Source organism: Halichoerus grypus, chromosome 6 (assembly GCF_964656455.1).
Source record: "Halichoerus grypus chromosome 6, mHalGry1.hap1.1, whole genome shotgun sequence".
NCBI classification, from domain to species: Eukaryota; Metazoa; Chordata; class Mammalia; order Carnivora; family Phocidae; genus Halichoerus; species Halichoerus grypus.
In genome coordinates, this window is record NC_135717.1 from 25,329,903 (window position 1) to 25,350,139 (window position 20,237).

General features: G+C 47.6%; 1 protein-coding gene across 1 annotated transcript; it reads left to right on the forward strand.

The window, feature by feature from the left end:
- The first annotated feature begins 2,607 nt into the window (after positions 1–2,607).
- Positions 2,608–15,072, forward strand: UMOD (uromodulin). Its single transcript, XM_036080832.2, has 10 exons — positions 2,608–2,701; positions 4,077–4,853; positions 4,955–5,062; positions 6,306–6,514; positions 7,471–7,619; positions 9,514–9,759; positions 12,244–12,406; positions 12,998–13,079; positions 13,790–13,831; positions 15,011–15,072. The coding sequence occupies exons 1-10, from the start codon at positions 2,608–2,610 to the stop codon at positions 15,070–15,072; spliced, it is 1,932 nt and encodes a 643-aa protein (XP_035936725.2).
- The last annotated feature ends 5,165 nt before the right edge of the window (positions 15,073–20,237 follow it).

Sequence of the window (20,237 nt, forward strand, 5' to 3'; positions counted from 1 at the left end):
GATTGCCATCTACATGGGACTGGGTCAGGAGCCATGGGGTTGAGCCCAGTCTCTGCCATTTCGACCCCTGTGACCGTACATCAGCAAAGCAGCACTGACAGTGACTTCCACGGGTAGAATTGTTACATCACCTCTGTTCTTGCACCTTCTCCTTTAACCACCATAACAACTCTAAGAGATGGGTGCTTTCCTTTTACAGACAACAAAAATGACCTCAGGAAGATTATTAAAGAAATGAGTCCTCTCGCACACAATAAATGGCTGATCAGGAGCCAGGCGGACGGACTCAAAAGTCAGTCTACTCAGTCACAAAGTTACCCACCTCCCAAGGGGGCCTATCCTCATGGGAACTCAGATTCTTTGTTTCACAGAGTGGGTCTGGTCTGGTGATGTCTCAGTTATCTTCAGGCTTTGACTTTCAATCATTGTCACCTCCTCTCCTGCTCATGTCCGGACCATAGAGGAGCTTGCTGAGCCCATGAGGATGGAGTGTGCTTCAGCAGGGTGCCCTCCCCAGGGCAGGAAACCCAAATGGCCACAGGTGCATGTCCTAATGGGGGCAATAAAAACCCCCTTTTGCCCCAGCGCAGCCTGGCTTCAGATACTGGCCTCTGCCTGGCTCCTTAGGTCCACCTTGTCCTTCTCAATGACCAAGAAAACGCCTAGTACCTTGGCACTGCTTTTCCGGTTAATTTCTAACTAAGGAATCTCTTTATATCAAAAGGTGCAAAACAGAGGCCTTATATTTGCGGGCACAAGTTTGACCCCCATTGTCAGTCATTTGGGGCGTCCACATATTAGGAAAAAGAACAATAATCTGACAGCCTAGGAAAGGAAAACACTGTGCCCACAGGGGAAAATATTCTACCCTCAAGAAAACAATCTCAAGAAACAGAACCAGAGAATAATTGGAGGAAAGACTGCCAGCCAGGGGCAGATGTATATATAGGAGGCACACACTTGGAAATGGACTAATTCTACCTCTCTGGCTTCAGGTAAGGCTATCTATGGCTCTCTCTTCTCCTAGCCACTTCTCCCCCACCTAGTTCTCTGCTAATTCCCATTCTGTTTGGGAGAGGGGGGGAAGGAAATGAAGAGATTGGACACCTGGGTCAGACCTAGATTGGGTCATTCCTCTGCTGACTATTGGCTTCATTATCTTCAGTTGGTCAATCTCCCTCCCTTCGAGGCTGCGCTTTACTAATAACAATGACTACTATTTCTTCACTCATTCAACAAATATTAGCAAAGTGCCTACTGTGTACTAGGCACTGGGGATATAGCAGTGAACAATAGCATTTGCTGTGTGCCAGGCCCTGCTTTGCTTATATCATCTTAGTTAATCCCCATGACAATATGCAGTCAGTTATCATCTGCCACAGTGTTTTCACGACCCATTAGTAGATCATGAAATCGTTTGTGGGTTATATCCAAAATTTTCTTTTAATTAAATGTTAGAGACTATGTCAGTAAGCAATGCATACAATACTAAGATTTTTATAAAACTTATATTTTGTGTGTGTGTGTGTGCATGTGTGCGTGCATGTGTGTACCCATGCACATACACAAGCAACTACACCAGGTTATGGCAAAAAGTATTTTCCTTATAGCAGATCGTGATCATAAAGGCTTGGAAAACACAGCTCCAGAACACTAGTTCTCTGATCACAGGGACTTCAAACTGAGCCTGGCACATCATAGGCACTCAGTTTGTGAAAGCAATGATCCATATTTCATAGATAAGGAAACTAATTATTAGCAAGTTGAAATACCTTGCCCAGTGTTACACTGTCAGTGATTAATAAAACAGGGATTTGGATCCTGGTGGCAGGCTCCAGGTCCCACACATTTAACCACCACTTACTACCCTAGTTTGCTGCTGTAAAAATTGAGGCAATAGTAATACCCACCTAGGATTATTTCACCAATTGAGTGAAATAATAAGTGACTGCTCTGGAAACACCAAAATCCATTGTGAAGGTTAATCATCTCTGGAGTTGCTTATCTAAAGCAACTTCTTTACAATATGGGTTGCATGAAGTCAGGGATCTTGCCTGTCCTATTCATGGCCTTCCTCGGTGTGTAGCTCCCTGTTTGGCACATGGTAGCTACTCAGTAAATGTTTGTTGAATGGATAAATGGATCTGGGCAAGTTGAAAGTATCCCAGCAGGGGATCAGGAGTGGCTGTGAAAACCTAAAGCTGCCTCCAGTAAGATGAGGAGTCCAGAACACACTACCCCATCTTGCTGCTTCCTGTTCCAAAGGAGACTCCATTCTTCCAGATTCGCTGAGACTGGGGGAGCAGAGGCTAATATGGGGGTGGGAGGATGGGTGGGGTCACAGAAGGGAAAAACAACAAAGCAAGGGCCACAACACTGTACACTTCTTGTAGTTCATATAAATGGCATCTTCTGGAGTTGTGCAGTGCAGGACCAAAGCACTCCTCCCAACTGGGGAAGTGAGTTAGATCATGCATTTATCCCATCCATCTCTGTTCCACAGGACTCCAGGCATCACAGACAGGGAGGAAATCCCAAGGGGTCAATCTGTCCTTGCCTTTGGGCAGGTTCTTCCCAGACCAGAAGAAGCTGTGAAGAGCAGAAAGAATGGGGCAGCTTTCCTCTCTGATCTCGGTGTGGATGGTAGTCATGGTAACCTCTTGGGTCATCACAGCTGCATCCACTGACACCTTGGAAGCAAGTAAGTGGGGGGGAGGGGGGTGTTTGTGTGTTTGTGTGTTTGTGTGTGTGTGTGTGTGTGTGTGTGCAGGGAACAATGCTGCTGTTAACAGAGGAGGTCTGGCTTCCTCTCCTATCATGCTTAGAATTTATTTTTTTTTTAAAGATTTTATTTATTTATTTGACAGAGAGAGAGACACAGCAAGAGAGGGAACACAAGCAGGGAGAGTGGGAGAGGGAGAAGCAGGCTTCCCGCCGAGTAGGGAGCCCGATGTGGGGTTCAATCCCAGGACCCTGGGATCACGACCTGAGCCAAAGGCAGACGCTTAACAACTGAGCCACCCAGGCGCTCCTCTAAATCCATTTTTTATACTTTAACGTATACAGGATTCACATGGGAGTTTTGCTAAAATGCAGATTCTGATTCAGTAGGCCCTGCATAGGGCCTGAAATTCTGCGTTTCTGACAAGCTCTCAGGTAATACTGATGCTGTGGTCCTTGGATCACACATTGGAGGCAAGAGACTACCACTAGGTCCCCTGGCAATTTACTGGAAGGTCAAGATCTGAACACACCAAAGTGGCTCCCAAACACCTCCCCCTGCATTCTTAAGAGGTCATTCCATTGGGTCTTGCATTATCCTCATCTAGCTTTCAGCTTCTCCCTGGGGAAGGGAGCTGGGCGTCTCCCCTGAGCTGGAGTACTTTGGGGCACAGTAAATGCCATTTCAGTGTCATGGTAAAGAGGTTAAGAGCATATACTCTGTGGTCCTGCCACCTAGGTTTCTGTCCTGGCTCTGCTGCTTACCAACAGAGCAAGTGGCTTAAACCCTCTGAACCTCAGTTTGCTTATCTTTATAATAAGGGTAAATACAAAAGCGATCCCACAGGGCCATTGGGGAGGATTCAATGAGATAATGAGTGAAAAGCATACATCCCAGTGTCTGGCATATTGTAAGTGCTTAATAAACGACAGCTCGTTATCTTCACTGTGTTTATTGTCGTGGAGGATGTCACACAAAGTGCTACTGTCAGGGAGAGTTGGGGAAGTCTTCAGAGGGGAGGCAGGGAAGATCTGAGCAAAAGGCATTAAATGTTCAAAGGTGGGGAAGGGGCGACAGGGTCACCTAAATCCTACCAAAGTGTCAAGAACTCTTTATTATTCCTCTGGATGTGGAAGCGTGGATATTTTAAAAGAAGACATACTTTGAAAGCAATGCTTAACAGAGAAGAATGCACAGTGGAAGTATCGGGGGAGTTTTGTTTAGTTGTTTTGGAGGGAGTCATCCAGGGACCAAGTCTTAAAAGAACATGGTGCCCTAATGGATGCAGGAGGACTCTCTGAGTGACCACTGGCCCAGCTGCCCCCACTCTGAGGCCAGACTCTTCTGTCCACAGGAAACTGCTCTGAATGTCACAGCAATGCCACCTGCATGGAGGACGGGACTGTCACAACATGCTCCTGCCAGGTGGGTTTCACTGGTAACGGCCTTGTGTGCGTGGACCTGGATGAATGTGTCATCCCTGGGGCCCACAACTGCTCCGAGGACAGCAGCTGCGTGAACATGCCGGGCTCCTACTTGTGCACCTGCCCTGACGGCTTCCGACTGACGCCCGGGCTGGGCTGCACCGACGTGGATGAGTGCGCTGAGCCCGGGCTCAGCCACTGCCACGCCCTGGCCACCTGTGTCAATAGCAAGGGCAATTACTCGTGTGTCTGTCCTGAGGGCTATCTGGGGGACGGGAAACACTGCGAGTGCTCCCCGGGCTCCTGTGGGCCGGGACTGGACTGCGTGCCCGAGGGCGACACGCTGGTATGCGCGGACCCATGCCAAGAGTACCGCATCCTGGATGAGTACTGGCGCAGTGCCGAGCACGGGGCGGGTTACACCTGCGACGTGGGCCTGAGCGGCTGGTACCGCTTCATGGGGCCGGGCGGTGTGCGCCTGGCGGAGACCTGTGTGCCGGTCCTGCACTGTAACACGGCCGCGCCCATGTGGCTCAACGGCACGCACCCGTCCAGTGACGAGGGCATAGTGAGCCGCACAGCCTGCGCGCACTGGAGTGGCCACTGCTGCCTGTGGGACGCACCTGTCCAAGTGAAGGCCTGTGCTGGTGGCTACTTTGTCTACAACCTGAGCGCGCCCACCGAGTGCTATCTGGCCTACTGCACAGGTGAGTGGGCGTCTCCCCCTACCCCCCACTCCAGACCTGGGTGGGCCCCACGGGAGACCGGGGAGCATCCCTGTTGACTGACAGTGTCTGTGATCCTGCAGACCCCAGCTCCGTGTTGGGGACATGTGAGGAGTGCAGTATAGACGAGGACTGCAAGTCGGATGATGGCACATGGAGCTGCCAGTGCAAACAGGACTTCAACATCACTGGTGAGACCAGTAGGAGGAGGGCAATGTGTTGAGAAATGTCAGCAAGTGGGGGAGGCACACATTCCTATGCGTGAGTTGGGGACATATGGGGATGATGCAGGGATGCATATCATCCCATCTGAGTGAAAAGTGGGTCCAGTAATATCTGTTAAAACCAGGAGAAGCTCTCTGGGCTCCTGGGATCCCTTTAGTGGACCCCAAAGCTCCCAGAGCTTGAGGAACCTCCTTAGCCCCAGCCTTCTTCCTGAGGCTCCCACACCATAGTACAGGTGGCTGCCACTTGTTGGCCAAAGGCTGCCTTGCCTAAGCTGGATTTCTGCAGCTCAAGAACACAGGACTGGTGACCAGCCTGCGGTTTCTAGGGCTGTGCCCTCCTCTGATCAGCAGAGGATCCTGAGCAGGGCTCTGTGGGTCTCCAAGCCTCAGTTTCCCCATATGTACAATGACTGAAGCAGGATAGTATTTCCCAAACTTCAGTCATGATTTTAGTACCAATTTTATAATTTCGTTTTATCCAAGTACTACCTAGACTGTGGTTTTTATTATTAACTTGTTCTTCTTTAAATTGGTTGAATCCTTCTTCTTTTAAATAAACTTGGGACACTTATGGACACTGCTGCATCTATCTGTGGCAAGTAACTCTTACCTTAGATAGAAGGTAACAGTAAAAATGAATACAATGAAAGAAAATTATTAAATTCCAGCAGCTGTGTAATACTTCAATTTAAAAAAGTTAAAAAAAAATCCACCTGGATGTCACTGTGTGCCCCAGACACTTAGCCTGATGTCTGCACTCCATTGTTTTAAAAGGGAAATTAGCAAGTATATAGCATTAAAAACATTAGTAGCTAGTGTGGACTATCTCTTTGATATAGAAAGGATGGAAAGATACTGTGATTAATGTGTTAGTGTGTTTGTTTTGTTTTACTGAGATTCAGTGTATTTAATGCTGGGGGTGGGGGGCAGTGAATGACCTGAAAATAATACTGTTTTTTGCATACAATCCACACTTAGGGTAACATGGAGCTGATGGTTGGCTATTTGGATCCATCCAGTGATGCTGGGAATCCAGTCTTGCGTCTCCATCCCTCTGAGAGAGGAGACCACAGCAAGATGAGACGGGGCTAAACTGAGTGCCCCCAGCTAGTGGTCAGCCTGCCCAGCTGGGCCTGGGCCCCGGGGATGTGCTTGATGCTGAACTGTGGTCCCAGGTTTCCAATCCTGCCTTCCCTGCCCATTTCAGATCTCGCCCTCCTGGAGCGCAGGCTGGAGTGTGGAGCCAATGACATCAAGGTGTCCCTGAGCAAGTGCCAGCTGAAGAGCCTGGGCTTTGAGAAGGTTTTCATGTACCTGCGTGACAGCCAGTGCTCAGGCTTCCGTGAGAGGGGCGACCGGGACTGGATATCTGTGGTGACCCCAGCCAGGGGTGGCCCCTGTGGGACAGTGATGATGGTATGTCCTGGCCAACATGGGACAGGGTTGGAGCACTGTCTGGTTCAAGCCCCAGCTTTACCACTTCCTAGTCATATGAGCCTGGCTGTGCCTCAGTTTCCTCAACTGTAAAATGGAATAATGATACTAGTACCTACTTCACAGGGTTGTTAAGAGGATTAAATGAGTTAATGTGTGTGAAGTGACTGAGACACCGGCAGGCACAGTGTAAGTGCTCAATAAATGTTAGCTTTAAATAAAGAGAATGATCCATAGTGACAGTGCCCCATTTTACAGATGGGAACGGAAGGGCCCAGATAGGACAGTGATTCTTCTCAGCCAGGAGGTATCAGCACTGGGCTCAGAAGCAGGTCTGCCTGTCTTGGGTGGTCCTCAGAGGCAAGGTCTGCATCACCACTGTTCAGACAACCAGGACCTCACCTCCAGAAACTTCCTCAAAAGGGACCCAGAGTTCAATATTGGAGTGGAATACTGCTTCTACAACTCCCTCATCCCCCAGAAAGAAAAGGAAAGAAGACAAAAGAAAGGAAGAAAGAAATTGTTATTTGCTTAGCACAGCGTTTGAAATTCCAGCATTAATAATGAGTCTGGAGGTGGTTTTTAGTGTTTTTAGTGTTTGAGAGGAAGCGTGGCCTAATTTGGAGAGCCCAGGCTTATTAGATCCCACATACTGTGGGCAAGTTACTCAAGAGTTACTCAGCTTCTATGAACCCCCATCTCCTCATCATGAGGCAGGGAGATAGTAGCCCTGCCTCTTAGGGTCATTGAAGAGGCTAATGCAGTCATGCAGGAGGAGTGTTTAGCTCAGGGCCTAGTTCATAAATGGTTGCTGTCCTTGTAACTTTTGATTATGACAGCTGGGAGGGCAGCTCACAGGTGGCCATAGAAACCCCTTTGACTTTGAGTCCTACTCAGATTCTCATGCCCCTTTCTCCCACTCCCACCCCCCAATACAGAGGAATGAAACCCATGCCACATATAGCAACACCCTCTACCTGGCAGATGAGATCATCATCCGTGACCGCAACATCAAAATCAACTTTGCGTGTTCCTACCCCCTGGACATGAAAGTCAGCTTGAAGACCTCCATGCAGCCAATGGTCAGGTGCGGCCAGAGAGGGTCCCCAGTGCCCCTGGCCATCTCTACCCCCACAACCTCTTAACCACCACGCCCTCAGCTTCCCTGTTAACTGCCATCCATATGTTGCTGGGTGGGGGAGTTGGGAGGCAGTATTTTCCAATGGAGGAGCCCAGTCTGGAAGGAAGGAGCCCAGATTCAAATCCAGGCTCTGTCACATACTAACCAGATGGCTCTAGAAATTGACAGCCCCACTCTGGGTGTCAGTCCTCTCATCTGTGAAATGGATTTAACAGTACTCGTACTGCCTTTCTTAGAAGCGCAACAGTGCTTGGCATGTGTGAATTAAATATTAGGGCCTCTGGCTTATCAGAGGGGCAGGGTGGTTGGACCAGATGGAAGGAGGGAGGGCTCTTGGTCCAGACCTGCTATTTATATGATATATAAATCATGCCATATTTGGACCTTAGTTTCCTTCCTTCTCTATAAATAGGAACTTGATAAAAAAAGGGGTTTATAAATTATGCCTCTTAGAGTTTGAGGGTCTTTAAGGAAGTACGTTTGGGGATGCCTACAGGGTGAACCAGAGAAGTTCCACCCATATTGGGTGTCACATGAGATTTTATTATTAAAAAAAGTAGTAAAAGGATCCTGTTGCTAAATAAAATTGGAAATCTCTGACTAGGACGAATCACAGGCCAAAGATGCGAATGTGATGTTGGAAAAAATTACAGTTGTAACTATAACAAGCACTTATCAAGAGCTAACTGTATGTCAGGCATTGTGTTAACTGCCCTACAGGAAACCTCTCACTTAAATCTTAAGAGTACCTTAAGAGCTGTAAATATTACTATTATTAGTAGTGTTCCCATTATACAGATGTGGAAATTGAGGCTCAGAGAAGACTGAGTAACCTGTCCAAAGTTAGAGTCTAGTAAGTGGCAGAGCTGGGATTCAAACCTAGGGCATTGTGCCCAGAGCCCCCACTCTACCATGACCTTCATTATGAAGCTCATCCATGGCTACACGTTCTTTGGGCCAACCAGACTCAGGGAAGGGCACTAGGCACTGATGAGGGTGCATGGCTGACCTGGGGGAAGAAGGTTGCTCATTGTCTGCCTTTGGCTGGAGAACCACCTGGCCAAGCAGTGCCCTGGAGCACTGTGGCCGTGTCTCAGGCCTGACAGACTTCAAGGAGCAACACATCTATATGGAGATGTCTCTCCGGTTTGAGCTGGAAATCTTGCCCTAGTCCAAATCTGAGTCCAAACCAATAACCCAGTTCTCACCTGCAAAATGGACTTCTACATTACTGAGTTTTTATCATGTGCCTTATTTCCTAGCATTATCAGTCTTACAGTGTCCTTTATTGGCTCATTCTGTGAAGTCTCATCAGTGTAGCTGTTTTCAATGTGGTGAAAAATAACCCATTTACAAAAAACCCCTATCTTCTGCTGTAGGTGGACCCAGAACTCTGACCTAGGCCTGTAGGACTGATAGCCATCCCTTTTAACTGATCCAGGTTAAGACCAAAGAAGGAATGTAGGTGACTCCCTTGAGAATTTGTTTATTGGACTCCTTGAAGGCAAGGGCCCCCAAGTGAAGGGGATGGGCATGCTACAAAAAATGTGGTCTGTGGATCAGCAGCAGCAGCATCCATGGGAGCTTGTTAAAAATGCAGAACCTTGAGCCCCACCTGAACCTACCAAACCAGAACCTGCATTTCAACAAGATCCTGAGGTGACCCATGTCTGCTCATCACAGTTGGCAGCCATTGCAGTGGTTGGCGGGTTCCAGTCCTCCTGCTAAATAAACACGCAGAGAGCTGCCAGGGATGGCCTGGGACTGCAGACCAGAAGGGGTGGCCCATCTGTTGCTGTTCTCAGCTCTGGTTTTCTCACCAGCTCCTCTCCCCCTGTAGCGTCCTAAACATCAGCGTGGGAGGGACAGGCATGTTCACTGTGCGGATGGCACTCTTCCAGAGCCCTGCCTACACACAGCCCTACGAAGGTTCCTCCGTGACCCTGGCCACAGAGGCCTTTCTCTACGTGGGCACCGTGCTGGATGGGGGTGACCTGTCCCGGTTTGCACTGCTGATGACCAACTGCTACGCTACACCCAGCGGCAATGCCACAGACCCCCTGAAGTACTTCATCATCCAGAACAGGTAAGTTCCATAGATGGAATTCTGGGGCAGGAGGGGGCAGCCTTTGGATTTGGATTTGGGGGAAAGCACATCTTTATATTCATAATGTCTAGCTGAAATTTAGCATCACCATCCGTTATGAACATAGGCAACAAACCACAGTATTAGCAGGACACACGAAAACATTTACACATGTCAGTACTTTTTAGTTACTAGAGTATTAGAGTTTCTACTAGAAATTATTATTTAATGTATTATCAAATATACATCCTTATAAATATATGTGTTTATATATAATAGATACATAAACATAAAATGCATATATCAAATGCTCTAATATTTTAAGAACTATGCTTCAGTTGAACTGGTTTCCTTTATAATCTTAGGTACTTTATGTACTTAAAACATTATTTTTGAAGAGGGAGGCATGGGCTTCACCAGAAGGTTGGAGGTGTCCAGGACTCAAGAAAAGGTTAAGAAACCTGATTGAAAGGTGCACTCACCCAGGGTAGGAAGCAAGATGGCACTTGGCTGGGAGGAGTGAGCTGGAGACACAGTTAACCAAGGACCAGTTGTAAAAGGGGGAACACAGGTGGCACTGGAGAACCGTGGACCACACTGTGAGGAAGTAATTCACGTCATTCAAATCAGAATAGATGTCTTTGGAAGCTTACTGTGTGCCAGGCTCTGTGCATAGCACAGTGAATAGAAGGGACAAAACTCTCTGCCCTCATACAGCTGATATTCCAAGAGGGGGGACCAATAATTAAACAAGAGAAATCTGTAGCATGTCAGTGGTAAGGGGGCTATAGGAAAAACCCAAAGCAGGGAAAGGGGAGGGGCATATGCTATTTAATAGCATAGTCAGAAAAAGCATCCCCCAAAGGCACTGACCTATTCCTGTTTCGGTTCTTAGAACCTGCCTGGTTACATCAAGGGAAGAGTTATCAGTTGGGTGCTCATCTGACACTTATACCTCTCTGTTATTGCTCATTCCCTTTGCAACAGAAAGAAGTCTTTTTAGGGCCTTCTGCTGTGACGGGAGCTAAGATTTAATAGCACTGTTTTACTCTGTATAAATAAGATTTAATAGCACTGTTTTACTTTGTATTTATCTATAAATGGTCATGTTGTGCTTATGGCAAGTGATGCTGGTTTGCTATTTGTGGTCAGGATCTAAAGATTCTTCTAAAAAATAGATGTATTCCAATAAAAATATATGTATATTTAAAGCAAATAGCAAGTAAATTATAACAATACAGATGCTGGGAAACACAGGAAAACATACACGAAGATGGTTTCTAGGTAAGGCCAAAAAAGCAAATTTGGAAAGGGGCATTGATGGAGATTGGAGCATCATGGAGATTTGGGTCCACATCTTGGCTTTGCTATTTCTTAGTCTGGAGACACAATTCATCTCATCTCTCCAAATAGACATAAATAATACCTACTGTGCAGGGATTTGTAAACTTTTTTTTCCTGAGTAAAAACATTGAGCATGTATGTTGTGGGACACTTGGAAAGTTTTGGAAAAGAAGCAGGAAGAAATGCTGAGTGTGCCTGTGTTTTTCTGTCTGGGCATGTGTGGGAGCTGGGTTGGGGAGCACCAGTCCAAGAGGGGTGGCGAACATCCCAGGACGTGTAAAGAAGAGCCGGCTGAGGAGACAGCAAGGGGCTGGAGGGGACACTTGGATGCCCTGCTCAGGTTGCGTGCATGGGGCTTTCAGGGGGTGGGTCCCCTGAACCTCAGAGCTTCTATTGTGCCAAGTGGAGTCTGCACTTTTACAAACAGATCTGAATTGTTTGCACAAAGCAGGGAGTTCCCTTCCCATTCTTCGTCTGTGCAGTCAGCATTCCGCCCCTCTCCTAAATCTATTTTGAGCAAATCTTATGTAAAATAGTGGAGAAAATGCCCAATTTGCCTGCCCTTGTACCCTGATCCAGCCCAGCACACACACGAGTCTCTTCATGTGCAATTTTGAGTTTCGGTGCAATTGTGTATGTCTATAGATGGGCACCGCGTGCGCACGCACACGCACACACACACACACTCACTCACTCCCTTTTGGTCACGGCCCCTCAGAAGTGTCCACTGTTATCATCAGAACTGGGCACATAGGAGATAGCCAACAAATGGTAGCTAATGATCCTGAATGTCATTTCCTGGGAAATCAGAGGTGCTGACTTTATAGCATAGTTTCAACCCTGTGCTGATGACATTTTTATTTCACCGTTATATATATGCATTAAGATATGTAGCATCTACTATGTGTCACATACTGTAGTACGCTCTTGGAAAAGTTAACTCATTTAATCTTCCCAGCTATCTTATGATACGGGTTACAAACAGTATTTCCTGTATATAGATGGGGAAACTGGGGCACAGAGAGATTAAGTTGCTCAAGGACACATAGCTAATAGGTGGTGGAGTGAGATTTGAACCCAGGAAGTTTGGCTCCAGAGTAGCTGCTTAACCAACCACGTTATATGACTTAACCCTCCCAGATGTCCACGCACTAAGGACTCAACCATCCAGGTGGTGGAGAATGGGGAGTCCCCTCAGGGCCGATTTTCTGTTCAGATGTTCCGTTTTGCCGGGAACTACGACCTGGTCTACTTGCACTGTGAAGTGTATCTGTGCGACACCTTTACTGAAAAATGCAAACCTGTGAGTTGCCTCTCCTCCCTCAGGCTGCCTGCCATGATTTCCCCCTTGCCCGTCTCCCATAACCAGACATTTGGCCACAAGGTCTAAAAGAAAACAAACATTTCTGCTGTGTTTCTCTTTTAGTCCAGGAATAGAATGAGCAGTAAGATGGGGTGGGCAGAGCACGGTAGGAGACCTAAGCTGTTGGGAAATCAGGCGGAATCGGTGCAGTGTGACAGGCTGGTAAATGCTCTGGCTTATCTGCAGGCTTGTGTTCTGGTAATAGCAGCTGACATTTTAAAGCACCAGGTGCACCTTATCTCTGTTAACTTTTTAATTCTTTGCAGTAACTAAAGGGGAGGCATTTTATTAGCTCCCTTTTCTATACGGGGAGAGCAGCTCAGAGAACTTAAGTGACTTTCCTAAGATCATAAACCTAACAGAAGGTAGAGGTGGGGCATGAGCCCAAGTATACAGATCTCCTGACAACTCCTGCCTCGACCCTCCTCAAGCCCCAACCTGAGGCAGGAGGAGGCCCCTGTGAGGAGTGCAGCCCACTCCCCATGGCAGTCTCCCTCATGGAAGGCTTTCTTTGTTGCCCTCTTCCTGCAGACCTGCTCCGGGACCAGATTCCAAGGTGGGGGCAACATAGATCAAACCCATGTCCTGAACCTGGGTCCCATCACACGGAAAAGTAAGAGAGCCACTCCCTCCTCCATGTTTCTGGTGGGGAATATTCTCTGGAGATGATAAGGGATGACAGAACCTGGCACGTGGAACTTACTGGGTTCTGAAGAAACTGAACAAGTGGATTCTGTGGGGCAAGGTGGACTATAAGCTGCCTTCCAAAATTTTACCAGTTCCTAGTCATTCATTCATTCCATTGCGCAAATTTGTTTTTGTACCTCCTGTGTGCTAGGCCCTGTGCTAGTGTTTGGGGATCTTGTGGTGAGCAAAAGCAGAGACAGACCCGGTTCACATGTAGCTTATAGACCAGTGGAGCAGTCATTATTCAGACTGAGGAGAGATTAACCAAGAGGTGTCAGGGAAAGGGAGTGAGGGGAAGGGTGGTGGGGCTAAGGGGGTGGGTAGCCCAGCCTGCTAGAAGAATTGAGAAAAGGCCAGGCAGGCTGGAAAGGGGAGGAGATTGGTATGGGATGAGCTGATGCAGGTGGGCCCAGACCATGTGGGGACATATAGTTGTTGCTAAAGTTTGGGGTCTTTCTCCTGAAAGTAGCAGGGAACTCCTGAAGGGTCCAAAGCAGGGAAGTGACATGATCGGATCCGGGTTTCAAAAAGACCACTCTAGCTGCAAAGAGAAGAGCAAACTGAAGGGATATCTCTCAGGCTTCTTGCCATCTGCATGCCCTCTCCTTGCATTGATCCTTCTCTTTCCCTTTACAGGTGTCCAAGCAGTAGTCTCGAGGGCTGCTTCCAGCAGCCTGGGTAAGTTCAGGTCCTCTTTCCAGGGAGACCTCCACTAGAACCTTTCTCTGGGGCTTTTATATGTGGGCGCAGAATGTGCTGGAGTGCCTGGCCTGCTTGGCCTGAGCTCTGAAGAGGTGACTGCATCTGTAGAAACACCTGGTTCTGGGGCTGTCCATATGCACATACACCTGTGCAGTCCCACAGTAGTACATATGTGCACACACACACAGGCGTGCCCAGACGCAGAATGTATATCATCCAGACATGTTTGCACACATACACACACCAGGTCACATGCATATGCTCATATTTGCACACACAGATGCACAGATAGCTGGAGTTGCATGCATGCATATTTGCAGGGACAGACATACACATACTTATACAAACTTATACCCAGTAGACATGCACACACTAGGTCTGTACCTTGAGCACTTCCTGAAGCTTTGTGATTCATCTCTAACACCTTTTTTAGGATTCACTCAACAGGTGACAAATACATGTTGAGTGCTACTACATGCCAAGGACCAGGCTTAGTTCCGGGATGAACATCACAGACAAACAAGAAACCCTGTTTCTCTGCCTCTCTGACCACAAAGGCTAGGGACAGGTGGCATTTTATGGCCTTTGATTTTCACAGACACTGACTTGTCTGAAAATCTGGATGAAAAGTGAATTCATGTAACTGTTGCCCTTCTTGGCTCCTGGCATCTAGATCTGAAGGAGTTGTTATACCAACCTAATGTTTTACCTGAGCTAGGCCAACTCTGTACCAACTCTGTAGTGAGCTTGGAGCTGAAGATTCAAGATGTTCCTAAGAGGCTTGTCCTCTGTGAATATCCCAAGGTCACCAAGGATGGTTGAGTAGGTTGGGCACTGTACATGAATGTCCTTTTGAGGGGCTACCAATCCTAGTGCTAGAAGAAAGGCTGTCTGGTCCAGCCTTTCTGTGGGGCAAGGTGGACTATAAGCTGCCTTCCAAAAGGGAAGGCACCTTTTTCCTATTTTTCCACCCCAAGTGGCACCTTGTTCTAATTGGTTTTCAGGGCAGATAAAGAGAAAGTTTCCCTTTTCTAACTGATCAGTCCAGACAGGGTGTCCTTTCCTAATTGGTCAGTCTAAAGGTGGCATCTTATGTTAGTTTTGCACACAGGCACATCAGTGCTAGCAGCAGCCCTATAATTGCTTTCTTTGCAGGGTTCCTGAAGGTCTGGCTGCCTCTGCTTCTGTGGGCCACATTGACCCTGATGTCTCAGTGACTGGCAGCTGGAAACCCTGTGCTCTGTGGCTTCATTTCCTGCTGGCTGGGAATGATGCAGCTTAGTGCTCCAGCCACAGAAAAGGGAGCTCATACTTCAGTCAACCTGCTCCTCTTTCCCCCCTTTTAATCCTCACTGTCGCAAAATATCCTGTATCTTTAAATTCTGCCTTCTCTCAAAATGGGACTTGTGACGTGTCTGCACATAAGGTCCCATGTCTCCTTAAAGAATGTGGCAAAATAATAATAATTTTAAAAGCTCAGTCTTTGAAGTCATTCATTCATTCAGCAAGTATTTATCGAGCACCTACTATATACAGGAACTGGTCAGAGTGCTGAGGATCCTGTGGTGAGAAAAACCAGACTGCATCCCTGCACTCATGGAGTTCACACCTGGTTGGAGAGACTGGCTTCAACTGGTTCTGCTGTGTAGTCAGATAAAATACATGATGTCTCTGAGTGTCATCCATCCAGTCTTTCATTCATCCATCCATCCATCCATTTATTCAAGAAATATTTGCCGAGCATCCTATGCGCCAGCCCTGTGCTAGCTGCTGGGGATATAGCAGGGGATGAGCCCCACACAGCCCCTCCCCTCCTGGAGCTTACAGTCTGGCAGGAAAGGGAGAACTTGAATGGTGATTACAATGTGGCAGGCGTGGGGGAAATAGCAGACGTGGAAGGTGTAACTGGGGGCCGCTGCTGTTGTATAATGGGGATAATAATGATGCTTTCACAGGGTCCATTCAACTTTGCAGAGACATTTATGTGAGCACCCAGTATGTGCCAGGTACCGTGACAGGTGCTGGGGAGACACTAGTGAATAAGACAGACACAGTCCCTGTCTTCAGAAGTCTCACAGTCTTTAGAGGTGATGTACTGACCCGTCCTAGGGACCTCCTCCCTCCACTGCACTTGTCCTTCTCCATCCAGAAGATGGAGGCCTATGTATAGAGCCACAGCAGCAGTGGAGAGCAGACCCACTACCCACATTGGGCAGGGCCGCTTCATGAGGGGGCCTCCAGGAGGCTCACTGAAGGCACAGTCAGAAACCAAGAGGCTGCTGGGCCCAAGAGACCCAGATATTCCAAGGGACTTCTTTGTCAAGGCCAGCGGAAGCCGATGCTGATGGGAAATGTCTGCCCTGACACCAGCTGCTTCCCAGGACTCCAGCTGCGGCTTTCCAGGACAGACCAAGGCCCTGTTGCGTTAGTTGAGTCTTCTGACCTCAGGGAAAACCACACGTGTGTATCAGCAAACAGGGGCTATGGGGACGTGTATCTGGAGTTAAAGGACCTCACAGGCGGACACACAGACATGCACCGAATCCCCATACCTGCTGCCTTTACAGAAGAGCTTTATGTAGGAGGACTTCGGTGCTGAGCCCCGCCCTGTCTATGGTCAATCCGTGGTCAGTGGAGCCTGGCTGGATTGTGTGCAGATTCACTTTGATCCAGGTACAATAGAACATGAAGAAAAATAAAAACAAGGGCCAAAGGCAAGAGCCAGGGAAAAGAAAACATCAGAATTAATCCCTTTGTCCCTCTGTTACTTTTCTTTTCTTTTCCTTTCTTTCCTTTTTCTTTACTTTCTTGTTTTTTTATCCTTTAGGTATTCAGCTCAATATTCAATAGGTATTTTAAACATAAATTCAATGCCAGGCACTTTTATAGGCACTACGGAAAAAGCAAGTAATCAAAACAGAGACCTTGATGGTAAAGAGCTCAGGTTTAAAAGTGGGGAATACATTTAAACAATATGTGAAATGTCAGGTGGAGACAAGCACTTTGGGGAAGAAAAAACAAGGAAGAGAATAGAGCTATGGGGTGTTATTTTATATAGGATGGTCAGGGAAAGTCTCTCTGATAAGCAGAAGCTGAGAGAAGTAAGAGAACGAACCAGGGGGTTATCTGAGGAAGAACATTACAGGCAAGTGCAAAGGCCCTAAGGCAGGATCTTGTGTCTTCCCAGCAAGGTTTCACTAAGACTTGGACAACCATAAATTTTGAGGCATCACTCACAGGAGAGGCTCTGATGCATGTATGTTATTTTTTTTTCCATTTGTTTACTCAACAAGTACTTACTAGGTGTTGGTTAGAACTGCAGACAAGATCCCTGTCCACAAAGAACTTACAGCCTTCAGAGGGAGACAGATAAATTAGTAGGTAATTGAGTGGGATTGGAATCAGCCCAGAGAGGCACAGGAGCAGAGAAAAGATGCACCAGCAAGCCTGTGGTGTTCAGGAAAGTCTTCCTGGGAGAGGTGGACCTAAATATGTGGTAGGAGGCCGGGCATAGTATGATCTAGGCAGAGAGAATAGCACATGCAAAGCTCGGGAGGTGGGGAAGAGTTCAGAGAGCCACAGATTGGCTGGAGCATAGAATGTGTGGGGGAGAAGCTGTAGGTGAGGTAGGAGCTGTGGCCAGGGGTCAGATCCCAGGAAGCATGAAATGGCGGGAGTGGGGGATAATGCTGAGAGGTGATGCTATGGCATCTGGCTGCAGGAGAGGTAACAGAATCAAAGGGGGACAAAGAATGAAAGCAAGGAGACCCACTAGGCACCTGTTAAAAATCACCCTCATAAGATGACGGTAGCCTGAATTAGGGTTGGTGAAATGGGGCTAAAGAAGGAAAGACAGATTCAAGAAATACTTGAAAACTGAGTGACAAGTTGTGGTAATTACTGGAAATGTGAGACTGAGGGAGAAAGGAAGGAACCAGGTTTCCAGCTTGGGTGACCAGGTGCATAGCGGTGCCATGGATTAAGACAGACGATGTAATGAAAAGGGAGAGATTTGGAGAATGGATGAGTTCAGATTTGAACCTGCTGAGTTAAAAGTGCCTCAAGCATCTCAGCCCAAGGAGAGAAGTCCAGCAGGCAGCTGGGTGGATGGATCCGATGTTCAAGGGAGTGGTCCAGGATGGAGATACAGATCTGAAACTCACCAGCCTGTAAAAGGTACTAGAAACCAGGAGATAACTTGACACCTTCCAGTGAGAGTTTATGGAGTGATGAGAAAAATGGGATCTATTGAGGACATCTGAAGGAAGAGGATAATGACAGAGCAAGAATATCCAAATCAAGAAAACAATAGCACAGGGGAGTCAGGGAGATGCAGAGTGTCTGGAGGAAGTAGCAAAAAAATGTACTGACAAGGGGCCAGAAAAAAATGCCTTAAGACATGGCCTTAGCAAGGCAGCTCTAACCACATGGTTTAGACTGGAATGGAGGAGTTGGAAGAGGGAAGGAGGAACTGATTGTTTTGTGGGCCCAGATGAATTTTGGAATCCTGCATTTGTGGTGGTTATAAGTTCCACATTTAGGGGATTTGTCTCCAAATGCACTAGGAGTAGAGAAGGTGGCTTGTAGCACCTTTTCTTTGCCCAGGTTGGGGTTTTGCTGAAAAGTGTTACCAATGCCAGGACCCCTGTGCTCCCTGCCTTCAGTAGCCTTGGCTCCTTAAGGAGTCCCAGAGAAACAAGAACAGGCAATGACCACTTGTTCTGCAAAAGCTTCGACTCCCTTATTAATGCCACAATACCATGCCATGGAAGCCAGGTCCAAGCCTGACATTTCCAAGTCCAAGATCTACGGCTTCCTCTCTGTTCCATACCTTCCAATCTCTAGGGTAGCCCACATATTAGGAGGGATTGGAGGAGAGGTGATTCTGACACTTATTTGGTCTGTCCTTTGGTATTATTCCATGATTCAGCATCACCAAACTGGCCCTTCCCATACTCCTCAACACTGAGTGTCTGAAGGTGGGTAGAGTCTACGGACCAAAAATAGGAAAACATCCATCTCCCACTTCCTTATTTATTCCCTTGCTCTAACTAGCCCCAAGTGGAGTGGCATCCAGACAGAAGCAGAAGTGTTCTAAGGTGATTAGCTAAGAACACAAGGTACAATTGGAAATCTATTGTGCAAACAGTGCCTGTTTGATTTCTCTCACTTCCCTTTGGGTGTTAAGCTCCCTTTTGATTAGTGTTTGGTTTCTGGTAATGAATATGGCACCAGCTTCACTGGTTTATGGAGGGGGGCATTCTTCCGCTCTTTTCTGTGGTAAATCACTTATCTTACCTACGCCCAACAAGACCAATGTATACCTGGGAGATTAACTCCAGTCCTATCTGGGCACCAATCATGGAGAGCCACGTGGGTTGGAAACTGCAATAAAAGTATGGTACACAGCAGGCTCTCCCACGGCTGACCAGAGGAGGACAGCTCTGTGTTCTTATCACAAGGTAAGTCCTATTGCAAGCCCCAGCAGGCTTTTCTTCCAATCTTGGGGGCTCCGCCACTTCCCTTGACCCACTGGATGTGCTAGGGTTGTTTGTTTCTGGAAACTTTCAGAACTTTCAGCCCGGTCAAGTGCTCCAGATGTCACTCTGTGTCCAGCTCAACCATGATTCCCACCACCTGCTGGCTACTCCAGGTCTAAAGATGCCCCCTCACCCTGTCCCTCCTCCAGGAACATAGGCACCTACTTGGGATCTCATCCCTAAGAATTACCAGCCCTGGGTGCTCTCTCCTAACATATTCATGGTATCCCCTCCAGAAACAGATGTCTAGCTTGAGTCTTCCAGAGGCTTTAAGAAGTCATCAAAGATTTGCCCGTTGGAGGGAAGTTTCCCAGAAGGGGGATTGTTACTAATGTGAGTGTTGGCAGGCTCTTCACAGCTCTTTGTTTCTGCCCTCCCCATCCCCATTTACTTATTCATTATTGCTCAGACCTTTATTGAGCACCCCCTGTGTGCCAGACACCATGCTAGGAACAAGCAATGGGGGCACAGTCTGACATGGTCCCACCCTCACAGGAAATCTGTATGCATCTAGGACACTTCAGGAGTCTCTTAGGACAGTGCCCAATACACCAGAACTAAGAAAGCAGCTGTTACTTTTGTCTGTAGATATTCATAGCACTGTAACTTTCCCTCTGTCCAGTCTCCCAGAACCTATACCCCTACTTGAGTTGGAACCAACCTGAGGGATTCTAGGATGTCCTGCAGTGCCAGCCAGCTCTAAGCTTACCTTTGGTTTTCTTGCTGTCAATCTCATCCCCTTGGCAAGCCTCCTACCCTCATTACCCCACCTCCTCTCTGCAAGTCACACCTGCTTTAAAACAATACAGCCCTTCACGAAAGAAGTCATGGGTCCATTTCTG